Below are 17991 nucleotides of genomic sequence, written 5' to 3'. Positions count from 1 at the left end.
ACGTCTGTCAGTTTGTTCAAAACCAGCTTTCAATTTCTCAACGTGCAGAGAGAGAGCGAGAGAGAGGGTGCCATCAAACTCTTTCTGACGAGAGGAAACCATTGATTTTTCCTCCCTTTCACCATCAGTCTGGTGGAGGAGAGGTGGCCGTGGGTGCTCAGACAGCTGATGATGTGATTTGTAACTGTGGACCACCGGTGAGCCGGGAGAATTGCTCCGACTCTCAACATGTAGCAGAGTGACTATACCACCGTCAGCATTCAGGGGGATCTACTGATAATCTCCAGTGGCTGAGCGAGTGTATCCTTCCGTCAGCCACTCTTACATTCAAATTCAAGAGTAATAATCACATATTCTCAATTTTACCAAGAGTAAATAAAGAAGCAAGTCATTGTCTTTGAGTTCAACATTCAGATGTGTTTGATTATGTTTTCATCTAAAAGAGCAGAATATTCATCAAAGAAAACGTTTTTTTTGTGCCATTGTAACAGAAAATCTTAAATGTGCTGCTGTCTGACTCCTTGGAAAAAGAGATATTTAACCTCAATTATGCTTTAAATAAAGGTCATACTATTAATAAAAAAATATCTGGATATCTCATGGTCAATTTTGATTATCAACTAATTAATCATTCAGCGACATGTGTTGCACAAAAACCTACGACCAGGCGACACAGTGTCTGAAAGAAATCATACTTGACTTTCAGGTACTGATACACATTTTACAGCATTATGATCAATAAAGTTAATTTATTACACAGAAATTCAGTAACTGCAAAACACAAGGGCCAACTGGCCTTTGTTTCTTTAAATAACACAGATTAACATGACGTACTATTGCGACATGAAGGCAACTGCATAACACCGTACACGACATCACATACACTCAGAAGTGCAATTTCATACAGAGTTTATACAAAAGCAGGAGAATCCGTTTCAAAACAACAACTGTTTGGACTTTTACACCAAGTGATCACGGGGAGAGCTACACTGACTGAATTTCTCCACTATAATGTAATGTCTCTCTAACATCTAGCGACACCGTGCTTTCTAAGGGAGGAGTAATCCTCTTTAGATCATTTGCAAAGCAATTAGGCATGCCTCCGTTGCTATTAAATATCAAGATAACAGCCTATGAGATAAGACGCTATTTGTACCACGTATCAAATGTAGATAGCTGCCTAAGAGCCCCCGATATCAGGGCGATACATTTAAATCCTTGTAAATGAAATTAAAAAAAATGTGATAGTAAAAAAAATTGGCGCTATATCTACTGCACTATCTATCGTGAAAATTAATTTATGCATTTAATGACTTCAGATCTAAATCCTCCAACTAAATGGACCTATAATTATACATTATACATCATAAATACTGCACATTTTATACACTGCAATCACTTTAAATGCATGGCTTCATGGATCATATAAACTGTAACATTCCATCCAACAAGGCAAATATATAAATATTTTTTTTTCTACTTTTAGCTGCCATGAAAACATGAGATAATGTCAGATACATGGATCACTGTCACGCGGGTTTGAGTTTCGTTGTGTGAGAGTTGCCCAGAACTACGGCGACTCACAGGAACCAGAGAGCCTCTCCTGCGTGTGTTTCCTGCCATCGCAACATCGCAAAGAACAAAACGCACAAAAATAATGAAAAAAAGAAGCTAAATCCCCACTGACCTGTGACCCCGGGGGCACACGGAGGCCACCCCCCGCGTGCATACAGAGGAAGTTCAAACAGAGTTTATGACTGCATTATCTCTGCTCCTCCTCCTCCTCCTCCTCATCACCTCTCCACCCATCAGTGGACACTCGGAGCCACCATGTTGGGAGCGAAACAGGCCAGGCATCACTCATTCACTCGCCTCCTAGGTGCCTTTGTCAGGTGATTGCTTGGCGGAAAAAGGAAAACAGATCAATACATCTCCCATGGGCCTGACAGGTAATCTTTACCTGGGATGAAATATGAGTGGTACCAGCCCGCTGGATTCCTTAACTGTAACAGGGCAATTGACTGGCTGCACGGAAGCCGCTCGCACCACTTCCTGGCCACTGGAAATCTCATTTTGGGGCACGGGGGTCTGGCTCAGATGTCATCGCCGTGGCTGCTAATTACCAGAGAGGCACGTTTCACTCCGGGAAGTAAATGAAATGTGTCTGAACTGATGCACCTCGCTCCCCCGTCTGCGCCTCGGCACTAAAAACACACAAGACTGCCGGATACGAGAAAGCTCTCCTTAAAACACTGCACGGTCAATACTTGTCAAAATGGTGTGAAAGACGCCATCAATATAAATGGATCACTTATTGTTTTGGAACATCGACCCCCCCCCCTCCCTCCGTCCGTGCTATTCTTGTTTATCAGGTTTTGGGCCCGCGGCACCGGCTCGACTCCCCGGGAAAGCTGCAGAGCGGGGCGGGGACCGGGGGCCAGGCTGCTCCTCACTGCTTTAACACTTTGACTGATTCCTGTGGCAGGATGTCTTATGTGAGGCATCCATTAAGACGAGTGTGCACACACAGCATTTATAAATGTCATCCCTGGCCCAGCATGATCACATAAAGCCTTCTCAGACAGATTATTGCAGACATATAACTCACATTAATTGGCAAACCTCATTCTGCTAAATGCAATTCTTCACTTAAATAAGGCTTTAAAGTGTCAGAAAAGACGCCTGATATGTGGCTGATAATTATGCAGATCATTTGACTAAATGGTGTACACATGTCCCTCCTTGTATCAGGTGAGGTTAAAGCAGAATGTGCATCACTTGACTTCTACACAGAAATAAATTTTTCTGGAAATACTGCTTGTTTTTGCCAGCTTGGCCAGAACTGTTGTGTTTGAACTCACTGTGTGCTGCCACTGATCTTTTAATGCATCTAATACCAAGGGAAGCCAGGGAAATGTATACCCCAAGGGTAGGTGAAAAGAGTGTGTACAACTCTCCTCTGCCGTCTCCAGGAGCTCCTCCATCCCCTCTCCTCCGACTCTCATCCAACTCTCTGCACAGCTCCAAAAGGAAAAAATATCCAGTGCTGCTGAAAAACAGGCAGTTCAAACAGACTTTGCCACTGGCCTTGAACTTAAATACGTTCGGGGGTGGGTGGGGGGGAATTTGAATGTGGAAGGTGAGCTGCAGAGAACAGAGGCAGGCCTCCGAGGACCGCGACTACACTCCCTCTGTGTTGTGCTAATGAGCACCTTTGTACAAACTGTAGCTTTTCAAATCCATGCTAATAGGAGGTCTGTACTTTGTGTGGCTCTCGACTGGTGGTCGCCGCTCTGAACCTGGTAGCAGCGTGAGGCGGCTAAACATTCTGATGCTCCGCTCTCTCAGAGGTAGTCGCTACGTGCTGCCGCCACATAGTAGAGCAGACTCCTGCCCCCAGCCACTCAGCCTCACCTGACCGTGCTCCCAGTGTTCCCACTGTGAGACGCAGCGCCACTAGAGTGGACATAATTGCTGGATTGTGTGGTGGCAGGTGGCCTGGAGGCTGCATGTGGTAACGGGGAGTGGCTGCCGCGGCTCGAGTCGAGCGAGGATCCCCTTAAATCTGAGCAGATGATGGGAGGACTTGATGGAGGCTTGATTGCATTAACATTTGTCTGGATCTAGCAGTGACATGCTGATTTGAAGGCTAATAACATGCGTTCTTTTTTTTTTTGTCTTTGTCATTAAGTTTGTGTAAGGAAAGGAAGTGAAGTCTTTTTTTATTCTCAGGCACAACAGTGTCCATTTGTCACGTTCTAAGTCGGAGTGTTCAGGTGTCTTCTCGCTCAGGCCGTGAAAGCTGCGAGAGAGCGGCTGCTCTTGCTGCCTCCACATTTAAGATGTTACTGGTTCCCTGAGCCCCTTCTCTCTGCTGGTCCTTATGAAATGAGTTGCAAGCTGCAGAGGGAGGAAAAAAGGAAAATGCATCATATTCTGGACATGTTACACAACAGGAGAACAAACCGAGTAAATGACCCATAAATCAATTATTTTTCCTTCACTGTTTCAATTCACTAACTCACAAAGAAAGATTTCCTTTAGGGCACGACTCACGGACGTCTCCATATTTTAGATGTATTGAAATAAAAGTTTAAAGCAATCCTCTTCTATTAGGTTAAATATTAATGAGGTTTTGGTCAAGTGAGCCAAATCCAATTTGGCCCCATATAACTTGTGGACATGGTTATTAAAAGGCCAATCTGTGCTGCTCTTATGGCTTAACTCTCTCTCTCACCCCTCCAGTTAGGCTGTAAGAAGCTGTATGTTTTCAACTCCATTCATCACAAGTTGTCGTCTTCACTGACTTCCCTTCCTTTTTAACGAGCCTCTTTTCTCTCGATCTCGCTCACCTTTAAAGCTCTCCGTCTCTACAAGTGAAGGAAAACACCTGAAACGGGAACACGGCCAATTTTCCCAGAAGAGAGACAAACTCTCAAACAGTTGCGCTCCCTATCATGTGTTCCCGCTTTCCTACTTCGCGTTGATAAATAAATCTTTCCTTATCTCCCCCTCCCCCACCACCACCCCCAAAAACAAAAGTTAGTGGCGGTCACACAAGACATTTGCAAGGCAGTGCCAGAGCAGAGGACAAGGGAACTAGAAGTGACATTGTGGCTCTGGGCTGTCTCAGAGGATTAGGCATTACAGCATTCACTGGCATGTGCTTTTGCTCGTTCCCATTATATCTGCTTGTGCCTCTTTCCAGATGACTTCTTCCCCAAACTGATCCGGCGGGCAAGATAATTGATTAATATTTCTTGAGGGAACGATGACTAACCGTTGCTGAGGTTCCACCCAAACACTCAGGTTAAACATAGTAAAGAAAAAATGTCTTATTTTGGCAGACGCAAAGAAAAGGGTCGGGAACATTTAGTTTGGAAGTGTGTCAGCACGTACAGAGCAAATCCTTATCCTCTATCCTAGGTTAAGGTCAGAATCAGGATAAACTGTTGACACATTAGTTTCAATTAGAGAGAAGTCGTTCAAAACCCTGCTTTTTTAAAAGTTAAGGAAATCAAAATGAACATGATATAGTATTAAACAGTACAAAAACGACTAAGACACTGTCAGGCAGCTTAATCTAGTTGCTTATAATTATTAATGAGGCCCAAAATACAAAAATAAATGGTATTAACAATACTTGTAATTCCAACAAACTAAGATTTTTTTTTTTTTTTAAAACTTGCAATTAATGAAAAACTGTAAAATATGTATCATAGTGGTGCTCAAAATACTCAATATGCAATTATCTCAATTATTCCCCCGGTATATTACTGTGTGTGTACAAATAAAAGTGATGAATGCAAACAACCAGCAGCTTAAATAAAGCAAAGGTAAACTAAGATTTATTATAAAGTAGATAAATTGAACATGGCAGAATTAGAGTACATGTATTTGTTGTGGGTGATAATGGGAGGTTGAATGGAACCATTTTACCATCTTAATAAGCTCTCATGTGATGCTCTCTAAAAACAATCATTAAAGGCCTTCCTGGAGAACCCCTCCCCCCCATCCCCCTGTTTATTAATCAGCTAATTACACATTGACAGTAATGGGCCTGCTGATTCCCACACTTAAATGAACAGGGCTGAATAGCTCTTTAATGATTAGCCTTTGTGTTTCTCTCTCCTGCTCTCCCTCGCCCTCCTTTTCACTCATGTGCGCACACACACGCACACACACATAAATGGGAAAAAAAGGACATTCAAATCAGAGCCCCTGGTAAGAAGGTTTGCATACAAGTGAATTCAAAAGCATCTGAGAGAATGAGCTGCTAAAACCTCGATATATCGACAAAAGGGAAAACAACTGGCACAGGTTTACCAAAGCAGCAGGATGGTGGTTACACTGCATCAACTTGTGTTTCTAAGTGTTTAGCTGAGCCTCCAGCAACACAAAAGCGCCATGAAAGTTTGGTGGAGCAGTGCAGGCAGGTGCAGGCGGAGACGGGAGACTGAGACGGGGGGGGGGGAGATTTTGAAGGACGCAGGCAGGGTGTGGAGTGGAGCTGGAGAGGGCGAAATAGTGCGGTGGGCTGCATTTCTGTCAGCAGAAGTGATGGCTGAGGGGTAGCGTTATTTGTCTTGTGCTGCCATACAGCCCTCACACCAACCTGGGCATTAATGAGAGGGGGCCGGACCGCCGGGCAGGAACACGGCGGGCCGCCGACGCAGGTGATCTGTCATGCAGCCATCTTGTTCGGGGCAAGGAGACACGTGAAGACAAAGGCGGCAGGGGCTGACTGAGGGGCAGGCTGGCCTCTACGTGGGCACCTACTCTCATGTGGCTCTTAGCAGCACGTGGAGATAACATGCGTTTGACACGATTAAACAAACTAAATTTAACCCTATTCATTTACTCCTCGCTCGTCCTGAAATGTAGCATACTACATGGTCCAAGTTTAGATTTATGACCATGATTCCTTTACAAAGATAGAGGGCATCGTGGGAGACACAAAGGAAGGAGTGAAATTACAGTATTTCATCAGTCTCTATCTATCAGGATCTTTACATTTTACACCGATTCATCTCTGCCAAAAATAAATAAATAATAAATATAAATAAATAAATAAAAAAATAATTCTCCCCAAATTGTGGAATTTATAGAATATATATATCTACATACATACATCTATATGCTATATTGATTAATAAGCGTATGTTGGCACAATATGTGTGTGTGTGTGTAAATAAGTGTGTTGTTGAATCTTGAAAGTTAAGCCAATATAAATCCACCTTAATTGATCAAACACACAATGTGTAATGTAGTTATGTATTATTGTATAACATAAATAAAAAAAAGAGCTGAGCTGCTCTGTTCTATATCAAGAAAGGATTTGTTGGATTCACTTGGATTTCCAGATTGATGGTGCTGAGAAAAGTAGAAGATGGCCAATTTACGGTTGAGAAATGGAGTGGTCATCTAATCCAAACAGATACCTGGCTTGATAAGTTGTGTTGTGTTTTTTCTTTTTTTCCTTTCTTTTTCACAACCAGCTTCAGCACTGCTGTGGAAGTGCTAAAAGGGTAAAGAGAGAAGACAAAGCAACAGCTGGGTACCGCTGCAGTAATTCCCCACAGAGCCCTAGAAGACACCTCAATACACAGACCATTTTCACTCTTGATTACAGAGTTTCAAATCAGCCACTAACACACACAACAATCCACTTCCTCTGGCCAACTCAAACAAAGACTCGCCTGTCGTGTTCACTAAGAGCAGCGCCGGTCTCGCTGCTAAGCGCGGTAAACAATCTTACCATGCAAACCAGACGTTTACCATAGCACGACTCCACTTCAACAAAGACCTGAATCTGATTTTGTGTCATTTATGTCAAACGTTTGTGTCACAACGGCAACAAACCAAAATTTGTACACAGAGAGTGTGAAGGCTTGTCAGAGTGAATGTGCATCTCCTGTGCGGTGGTGAGATTACTGAGGAGAGACATGGTGCAGCAGGCTGCCAAAGTAAAGATTTATATAGAGCAGTTGCAGCTGCAGAAACTGACATTGGACGACATAGAATGCATGATAAATCACGGTGGACGGGGGGCACTAGACTCAAGAAGCAGGAAAACACTCTGAACAGGTCTGAGAGGGGGGGATGTGACCACCAGGGAAAATTTTTTTTGTCAATTGTACCTGGTAAAAAAACATTCAAATATACAATAGTATGATTTACATGATTGTTTTCGCATAGATACCACTTATAATGTATTTTATTTGTGAAAATCCATTTATTTAGGATTAAAAAACACAACATCCACCAGACAGCGGATCTGTTTACTGTTGAGAAACTGAGGGATGCCCCTGATTCCGCATGTTGAATATGAGGGGTCTTTAAGGGTCAGGGGTGAATCCTTTTTTATTTTTATGGGGAGAGGTTCAGCGATGGGGAGGTGAAGGACAGAACTACTGGCTGTTCCATCACTCAGTGCAATAAATGGATGCAATCTGTATCCAAGTAAAGCATTGGCTGTTTTTGAATTCCACCTCTTTTATCCAAATGAATGATGGACCCCGGTACAGCGCACTGTGCGGCAATATTAATATACATCAGAGGCCTGCACCCCTCACTAAATCAGGGAACCACCGGCATTTGTTATTTAAATGACAAACAGCAGCTGCAGGATTGAAGCACCAAGAGGGGATGCAGAAGAAAAGGTGGACAAACCAATTCAGATTTCAATCCAGCAAAGACACAAGGCCCCCGAGCCATCAGTCTAATGAAACGGGGCAGATCCACTGGTCCAGACAAACACATTGGCCGCTGCTTGACACCACCTCCAACAGGGCGAACAGCACAACACAAAACAGAAAGCTCCAGATGCAACACAGCCGCCTTCTAACGGAACACTTTTCCTCTGCTGTTAACTCACCAACTGTTTTACATTCTGTCATGTTTTTTGTGTGGAATTAAAGCCAATAAATTTGGCTATAGAGCTATGGTAACTTTCTTACCATACTCCAATAACAGTGCTGGGACGGGCTTTTGCGTGACGGCCATTTTGACAGGTCACAGTAGGAAAATCAAAGGTGTAAATAATCAAATTAATGACAGAAGAGTTCCATTTATCTGAAACACGACTGCTATAGTTTAGCATGTTGGCTCACTGCCATTTTCAGCACTAATAACCATGAACAGCTGAGGCCGATGGAAAGTTGAGCAAGTTTTTGATTATTAGATTTACCTGAATTAATTAATTAATTAATTTAATTAATTTAAACCTGAAATTTTGACTAAATGGCTACAAAGTCAGAGAATCTCCACAGTCATTAGGATTCATTGTCAGTGTGTGTGTGTGTGTGACCTGATAATGTGACAGATACAGAGTCCGTGTCTCTACTCCTCCTGAAGTTTCCTGTGCATGACAATCCTGGGGTGAGGTTCATCTGCCTGGACAGACACACACACACAGAAAAAACAGAGCAAACATTACTCACAATCTCTCCATACAAGCTTCACAGAAGTCAATACACGGAAACACTGCGGTATACATTTTTAGCCTCATCCCTGTACAGTGTTTTGTTTTGCCCACAAACTTAATTTTCCTTCATTAATCCATGTATTCACCACAGATAATATATAATGACAGGTGTTGAGGTATATCATGAGTCATTGCAGAGTACACATAAACACTTGCTCTATGCCCCCCGAACACACACACACACAGTTCTGCCTCATTAGGACCAGGTTTTGGTCTCCATGAGGACAGTGTTTATGCCAGAAAAGGTCCTAAAGATGTAACAAATAGAGATGTTGTGAAAAAGCATGTTGTGTATATGGGGAGGTAATGACAGAAAATAAAATATTGAAGGTAAAAATCTGAGATGTTCTGCTTATTATAAATAACAAGGCAACATCTCAGGGTGGATTTAAGGAACAACATGGTATGGTATGTTTATAAACGCAAAACAACAGAGAACCACACAGAAGGAAAGCTAAGCCAGCGTGGCTCATCTCAGACTGTGGGCTCACCAGCTCTAACCAGCACATGCAACCAAAAGGCCCTGTCAGGGCAGCCTTTTAACAGGCAGCATGTTCCATGACCTCAACACCCATAAATCACATGATGGGTGTGTAGGCGCGGGGTGTCGAGAGCTGTCGAGAGCGGGGCGCGCTTTGAGCGAAGTCTCTATGTTGTATAATCAATAGATATAAAAATAAATGGCCTGACCGTTATTCTCTCCCTGCTACCCTTCTCTAATAAAATCCCAGTAATGCATATTTCATTTACTTTTATACTTATTGATTAGCTGTACTCCAGTTAGTAAATCACGTGCCTATCGATCCCTCAATCGTACCTCTGTCGGATAGCACATAACCAGCCATTTGCGGCCCTGATAAAAAGCTCAGGCATTGAACTCCCCACAGTAAATCTTTGCGAACTAACTTTTTAATTCGAAAATCGATCCACGTTTAAACGTCGCATTATTTCACAAGGCACGCCTGCGGTATTAAAAGTAAGACCCTGATGCATTTGGTCTTAATGTGTGGAGGCCCATCCCTCCATCTCTCCCCTCATTACACAGAGGCCAAGACACTCCCGGGCCCCCAGCAGCCTGCAGGGAGGACGAGGGCCCTCCCCCTGCTGCTGAGAAGCTCCGGGGCCGCCAGGAGTCCACTGAGGCACTCAGCACAATGCTAATCAAACATGAGAACATCATCAGCTGGATCATTGACCAAGACAAAACATCTCAAATCTGAACCTAAAGGCTTTTTTATAAGCATGTTACATGGCTGAGCGTAAGATTGAAGGAACACTCTTTTATTTATTCAACATCTGCTACTTCATCAGTTTTAACAGCTCGACAGATGTTGGCCTGTTGTTCTGTACCTAAATATACGGAAACGGTGATGAGAAAACAAAGATTGACTTGAAGGCAATGAGCAATGAAAAATGGTGTGAAACGACGACAAAAGTCTAACAAAGGCACAAGGACGCGGAGGGAAACAAGTCTCCAAGATGGATTTTTCAGGTCATCTGAGACACTTTTAAATGCACGGCCATCCCCTGGGGTACAAAATAAAACAGCACTGACACAGGGTCAATTGCAATTTTGGTGCCCACATCCAAAAGCAAATATATCAATTAAATATAATAAAGTAAAAGACGAGTGAGGAGCTGCAGCTACAAAATGGCCATCTATTTTCATTAGGGTACATGGTGCTTCAGGTGTGAGGAGGATCTCAAGATTAATAGAGGTATTCAAATGAATCAGAAAGGATTAGGGTCTCCAGGGAACATAATCAATAGCTCCAAATCAATAATCAATAGGCCACTCACACCAATATACTAACTGCTGACACCGAGATCTCACAATTAAAATGAAAACTGGGAAGGGAGTGGTGTAAGACTATGATTTATCTCCAAGCACAAGTGTCATTTAGAAATAAATAAGTCAATAGATAAAAGCTGCCGCCGCCTGGTTCAGGTGGGAGACAGTTATGCATTTTAACGTGGCTATCGTGCGGGCGCATTACAGCCAAATCCCACAAAGCATTGCACCGTTTCACACGCCGATACCAGGATAAACAGCATGCAACCCCGTACAGCCTTTATCACTTAACATCAAATCTCTGATTGTTGCCGTCAACCTGCGCCAAACGGGAGATGACAGCTTTTATTAATACAGTATCATTTCAACCTGGCTGCAGTGCAAGATTAATGTTTACACTCTCCCCACAGAGAAAACACTTTCTCAAGGGTGTTTGGAAACAAAGAAAAGTCAGATGTATGGAAGCTCGCCGGCTAGAAATCGATCACACGGGCAAAGACGTTCAGAAGAAATGAAAATAAAGTGCAGTGAGATCGAGAGTGGACATTAGAAAGTTTCAGAGAATGCAACAGTGGCTTATGCCTGCTTTAACGTTGTCATGCAAAGTGAAATCTCTGATTGTTCTTGTCTTGTGTTTGTGCACGAGTGTAATTTAAGGGGGAGTTAAAGGAGGTAAACGGAGGCCGTGCATGGAGCTGGGTCGTGAGGACAGAGCAGCCATCTCACTAGAGAGTGGATTTGAGCAGCTTTGGGATATAGAGTCAGCTCGTGCCTTCCAACGGGACACATCAGAAGCCCCTCTCATCAATCCCCCCCCTCTCTCCCTCATTCATTTGGGAGTATGATTTATACTTTTTGAAGTGAAGGGTCTTGAATCCCACTATAAAGGAATTAAGAGGTCTCCCCTGAGTCCAGCATTCAAATGAGAGCATGGCAGGGATATGAGGGCTTTTTAATAGAGAGAAATTAGTATTCACAATGCCTCAAACTGGAATCTGAAGGAACCTTTCAGGTGGAGAAGAAAGGGCCAGTTTAGAAAAGAAAGCCCTAAGAAGTCGGGGGCTTTTCATAGCAGCCGTGTTTTTGCCCCTCATCAAGGAGTGCTGAAGCACTATGTGAAATAACCCCAGAGAGGCAGGGAAAAGAATGTGTGTGTGAAACAAAATTAAGAATGCACCATAAATAGGCAGAGTGGAAACAATACAATGAGGAGACCCACAGTCTCGAGGCCAAGGGGGCTGCTCGGCTCCTCTATAGTCCCCCATAGTCCTGCATGCAGATCCAACAGTTCCAGGGATGACTGGGAGCGATGAGATGCTTTGACAAACATCTTTTGGATGAATCCTTTTTCAAATGTTTTTGTGCAGTCCCCCCGAAATACTGGGATTTGAATCTGCATTTCAACTATATCAACAGAAAGTATTTCTCTATTTGGCGACAGTGACCTTGAAAACTATTAACTGGAAGTGTTACTGCATCCTGCCGTAGCAGTCTCATGCCACTTCAGCTACGACTTGAGGCCAGAATGGAGCCTCGGTCCTCCTGACATGTCTCAGCAGTCTGCTACAGACATGATGTATTATCTCTGTATGCTCCACCAAATGTTTTTTAGCTTATTAATGTATTTAAATTCCTCTCTTTGGAGTTTTAAAACAGGTTGTTATAGAAAAGTTCTTCATATCACAGCTGAGGCAAAAGTCTCATGCACAGCATGTTTAACATAATGTAAAAAATGAAATATTCATTCATGATGAATATAATTACAAAACTGGTTTTTACCACATTGGTTATTTTCTAAAAAAAAAAAAAGGTTTTAATAAAAGACCCCAAAGCAAAGAAGGTAAAAAACCAATAATGACAAAAAAGGCTTAGCATTAACAATTATAAATTGTGAGCCTCTGTGTATTATACATGCATAATCTAAAGTGTATTTTTAAACACGTGTTGATTTCAGAAATGAACACTGAAGAAAATGAGCTCTTATAAAATCCTTCAAACAGTGAGCGTTGCCCTCCTTCACAGCATAATCTAGGTGTAATGGGGATCCACACACATTTTATACACACGTTGCATTATTTTTACACAGATTCCTTTTGTTGAGAGCAACCTAAGCTCTGCTCATATAAGTGACTGAGCCACAGATGTGTCTATCAATAGACTGAGCTTAATTGAAAAAGACTGGCGTCTGAAATGGGCCCCTGAGAGGCCGCTTTATTTAACATGGCATCAACTACCTGTTTCTGCAGATTGAGGAGGAACATCTCTCTGACATCATGTCAATAGGACACATGGGTAATGGGCACAAAGGCTTCAACTGGAAAATTGAAAGTATCAATTACAATTTTAACCATTTAGAGTCTGAATAAAGTGGGATCACTCATAATGAGTGAAAAATACATTTTAAATTTTAACACAAACCTGGTTTCGGTCTCGTTTTCCGACAGAGGGCCGCCAAAAGCTACAAGGAAATGATATAATTAGTATAATTACTGGACACAAAACAGTGATGGAGACAGATAACTCAGTGTGTCAAATGTTCATCTTACTCTCTCTGGTAAGGATCTTGAGAATAATGTCTCAGTCTCTCCACAAACACAGGCATTCTGCTGCCCTGTTTGACACATTTGAAAACTCTCGGTAAGACAGAAACAAATACGGAATGTTTTCAGTCAGCATGTCTGCTGGAGTGAAAGATGCAAGTTTGCTTTAACCTTGCTGGAAATCCTCCTCCTGTCCTTCCTGATGCAGCAGGCAGCAGAGCCCGGCAGCTGTTTCAGCCGTGAATGATACCCTGCAACAGGGAAAAATGAACTATACATATAGATCGGGAGAATTTGCATGGTTTATGGACAAGCAAAGAAATATTAAAGTTAAATCTAACGTATTAGAAACCAATGTAGTGGACAATTACACAACTGATTTATTCTGTAATTCTACAAAGTAACATGCTCAGCCATTACTGTTGATAAGGGGAAACTCTGTGTCTAAAAGATAAAGTAATCCTCCGTTACCTCTCTTCGAGGGCTGTGCAGGTTGCAGAAAAGTGGGCGATGGGTGATCGTCGAGGGACAGCTGGTTATCTGAGTCCCAGTTGGGCAACAAGCTGGCCACGCCTGCCCCAGCTCCACACTCCCCCTCAAAGAACCAGTCACTCTGCTCGTCATCACCTACAGTACATACAGGGCACATCTGAAGATGTTGTATGTGCATGTGTTTCTATCATATTTTTTATCCAATGTGTATTTACAATATCACGATTACTAAACGTTGTGGTGCTGCTCCTAATCCACTTAAAGCTCCAGTTAAGGTCTGCAGTGCCACCAAACATACACATATTCACCATTATCCTGTTTTCCAAACCTCAGAATGTCCACAAAACAAATCTTTTCTGATTTTCACCAGAGGATATTCACATTTAAAAATAGAAAAACCTAATTATTGAAAAAGGAAACCACTCAAACTGATCCACTGAAAGAGTTGAAGATCTCGTAATTGATTGATGTGCAAAAATCAGTTGGGTGCACTTTAAACCACAGCACTGTTCTGTTTGAGGACAGTCAGCTCCTCTCAGACCTGTCAGTCAGCAAAGCGTACACAGGAACCATGCCTCTCACAGTCAAGGTGTAGTGACAACTGTTAAATCTGAGGCTGCCTGGCCCCGCCACGGCTAATGAGATTAGCAAAGGCTTCAGCGCTCATTAACACGACATGACAACGTCTTATTAGAGTCGCCTGGATGCCCAGCAATCAGCCCATTGTATTGAAAACCTCCCTCTCTTGCCCCAGCATTCCCTCAGAGTCCGGGAGGCTATTGTCCAAATCTGAAAACTCTACATCTTTCTGCTCGATAAATAAGCTCATCATCGGCTGTCAACTTAATAGTTTTCATTACTTTCACTGATGCCCTGACAGCTATGTGTTTAAAGTATTTTCTTTTTATACCTTGTCTTCCTTCATCATTGGTAAAGAGGCCAGGGTCACTGCTGCATGTGCTGCTGGTTTCCCTGTGAAGAGAATAAGGGAAAACATCACATGTGAATGACTGGAGCTGACCTCTTTTCTTTAACATCAATGACATCTGAGGAGGGAGAACTCTGCTGTGATTTGTCCTCTAAAACCTGGTGGGTTTCTTAAGGTCGGACCATGTCACGCAGCATCTGAAAAGTGAAGAATGGAAATCAAAAATTGTACATGGCCTCCGTGATGTCAACATTTAACATGTAACATTCAATGATAGCAATAATGAAGAAGTCCGGAGCTAGAGGTCGACATAAATGGAAATGACACAAAAAGACAGCGCGCGCTGCGTTCTCCTTTGTTGCGATAGCAAACACAAAGGCATGAGGAGACACTCTGATCGAAGCCACTGAGTGACATGCACAATCTAATTGAATATCCTCCGCTGTCAGCTCCAATCTAATCTGGCCTGCGTTTTGGAGGATGACAGGAGAGCGAAACACATTCCCCTGCCTGCCCCTCCCTCCCTCTGGCTGTGGGTGTGCCCCCCCCCATACACAGAGCGACCCACAGACGTGCCACTTCCACACAACAACTGGCCAACATCTGCTGTGTGGGCTGCCACCTTTTATTGCCTGGCCTGTTCCATCTCCGCTTCTCTCAACCAACCCCCCCTCAAGGCAACCTCAGTTACCCTCCACACCCTCTCTCTGCAACCCCCTCCGCTCACCCAGACCACCCTGGGTTTCTCTGCATTTCTCACACCTCAGCCACCTTGGACTGGGACCTCCAGACACTCCAAGGTCACAGGGAGGTGTGGGTGATGGAAGAGAGGGAAGTAGAGGGACAAGAGCTCAAAAAAGAACACACAAACGTTGCCACGTGTAGAACACTACTGTCAATTAGTCTTCCGTTTCCAAAAGCACCTTTTTAAATTCCAGTTAGCATGAGACACAAGTCATATTTATGCATGAGGTTATAAAGCAACATCAATGCTCTGTGATGTGTATCAATCCACAAGTGAAAATAGTCCTCAACAAAAGCATATTCATTCCTCCTAAGTTGTTGTCCAGTGTATTGTTTTGATTTAATTACTGAGCCTTTTATAAAAATGCAAATATATGTAAATGTATTGTCTGTATTTAAGTATCAACATTTCTGTAAACGATAAAGAGTCGAGATTAAAACCATTTGACCTGTGCTGAGTCTTCAAGTATTTTTGTTTCTTTTACAATACGACAGATATACAATAACTAAGGCTGAGCAATATGGCCATAAACTCTCTCATGGTTAAGTCTCAAATGACACACAGTACGCACAGTATTGTTATCAAATTATTATCCAGCCCTAGCAATGAGACTAAATCTACCGCTCGTAATACTTCCTATGAAAGAGAGAGAGTATTTTCGCTTCCTGTTTATCATCCCTGACCTTGCTTATGGAAGAAAGCTGCAGGGTCAGATATGTGCTGATACAGTGTTCAGCCATATTGCTGAGGCCCGTCAGTTATGGCAGCGCAAGAAAAATATCTGTCCAGCCTGCGTGTCTTCCTGGCCAGATGGTCGTGCATCATCTCCCCTCGCAATCCACGAGAAGCAGATGTGAGAGGGCGCAGGCTTCTCCGGGGAATCTGGAAGATGTCTGGCCTAAGCTGAGAAACCCTGGATTGTCCCTGCACCCCCTGTCCCACCCCTTCAGCCTTCTCCCCAGACTGATTCCCCAGGCCTCTCCTCCGTCCTACCCCACCACCACTGGACACACTGGTTGGCATCTGGAGCACACTGACGTCAGCTGAGGACACAGCCACAAGCTCTCCAATAAGCGATCGCTTCCATTTTGTTTTTGAAGCCGCATTGAAATTGAGAACCTGTGACAAATACAAGTACAAAAGTTGTTTATATAATATACTGAAGGGACTCCGATAGGAAGTGCAAAGTTTGAAAAGAATCACAGGTATAAACAATTAATTAGAGACACCCATTAAGTATTTATCTGTATTAACGGCGTAATGTGATGTCGCTTGGAGCAGCACAGGCCGATGTGAAACCGTTCCCATTAAGTACTGTCTAATTAATGTTGTGAATAATTAAGGACCCCATTTTTCTTGGTACCAAAAAGAAACACATCCTCTTTCTTCAGAGTTGACCTTTGTCAAGAAAAGTTGACAAAACATTTCAGGCAAACTTGGCCTTTGTCTGCAATGCAGATGTGAGTCAAACGGTACAATTGCAGAGTTGGATGAACAAACACACGCGGCAAACAGTCTGCTCAAATAGCACTTTCTCAGGTCAGACACTGTGGATTATGTGCCATAAAAACAACAAAGTCTTAACGAGAATTAACGTTATATTTCCGTGGCGCAAACAAAAGCAAGGGCAAAAACAAAAACTGCATTCCATTGTTTTCAAGCTAAAATTAACTCCCCGCATGACACAAGCCAGCGAGGTGAAGCAAAACACAGTATCCAGATGAGCACTAATCATTAGGATATAATCCTCAGCTCCTGAGAGAGGCAGAGCAGTTTGCACAGAGATTACAGGCGAGCTGCCACTTATTGAGCCTGGGCTCATTCTGCAGAGGAATAAAGAATTGGCAGAGGCAAATGGGGGGGGAGTGCTGATAACAATGGATCTGTGGGCTCTTCAAACAAGCTGCCCCAACCCAAATCCATGCTCTCTTCCATGGGTGTCTGATTATAAGGTTATCCAACCCTCCCTGAGCTCTAGTAATTGGATTAGTCTCAGAGATTTATGAAAATTAACTTCAGCAAATGCGGGCCTGCCTTCCAAAAACTCCTTGTACAGTTTTCCAAATATAAATTACAGTGCGATAAAGCGGAGTGTGAGTGAAAAGTGCTCACAGGGGGGGCTTTGTTTTTCCTTAGTGGCTGGGCTGAAGTCAACATCACCAATACGGGCACACAACTGAAGACTGATCTTGGACAGTGTCTACCCACAGGTGAGGCCTGCTTGCTGGGCCAGCATGGGTGCCAGGTTGCCTCACTGCCAGCAGGCTGGACCAGGTCTAATCAAGTATGTGGAGCCCAACTGGAGCTGCCAACATCTGCTCTGTGTGCACTTGGGTGGCTGAAGGCAACGCTCTGCTCAGTATGCACATAAGAGGAGTGACCTTGAGGAGAGGCATGTTTTAAGAGACCAGACACTTCATATGAAAAAAGGTTAATGGAATGAATAAAGACCAAAAAACCCTGAGTGTTTCAAAAGCCGTTGCAACAATGGCTTGTGTGTCTGACATT

The 17991-nt window shown here is 43.2% G+C and overlaps 1 protein-coding gene across 4 annotated transcripts in view; it reads right to left on the bottom strand.

The window, feature by feature from the left end:
- Positions 1-729: 729 nt before the first annotated feature.
- LOC122782591 (G patch domain-containing protein 2-like) overlaps positions 730-17991 on the bottom strand; it is a 40467-nt gene continuing 23205 nt past the window's right edge. For 3 of the 4 annotated variants that reach the window (XM_044046995.1, XM_044046997.1, XM_044046996.1), the window contains 8 exons: positions 14721-14782; positions 13790-13945; positions 13490-13569; positions 13325-13389; positions 13197-13236; positions 13013-13092; positions 8810-8895; positions 730-3900 (listed from right to left, as the gene is read on the bottom strand). In XM_044046995.1, the coding sequence (XP_043902930.1) occupies positions 3773-3900; positions 8810-8895; positions 13013-13092; positions 13197-13236; positions 13325-13389; positions 13490-13569; positions 13790-13945; positions 14721-14782 (697 nt within the window). In that variant the 3' untranslated portion in view covers positions 730-3772. The remainder of the gene's footprint in view (positions 3901-8809; positions 8896-13012; positions 13093-13196; positions 13237-13324; positions 13390-13489; positions 13570-13789; positions 13946-14720; positions 14783-17991) is intronic. The other variant, XM_044046998.1, reaches the window with a different exon arrangement.

This window comes from Solea senegalensis, linkage group LG16 (assembly GCF_019176455.1).
Source record: "Solea senegalensis isolate Sse05_10M linkage group LG16, IFAPA_SoseM_1, whole genome shotgun sequence".
Lineage (NCBI taxonomy): Eukaryota > Metazoa > Chordata > Actinopteri > Pleuronectiformes > Soleidae > Solea > Solea senegalensis.
This window is presented reverse-complemented; position numbering and strand designations above follow the sequence as displayed.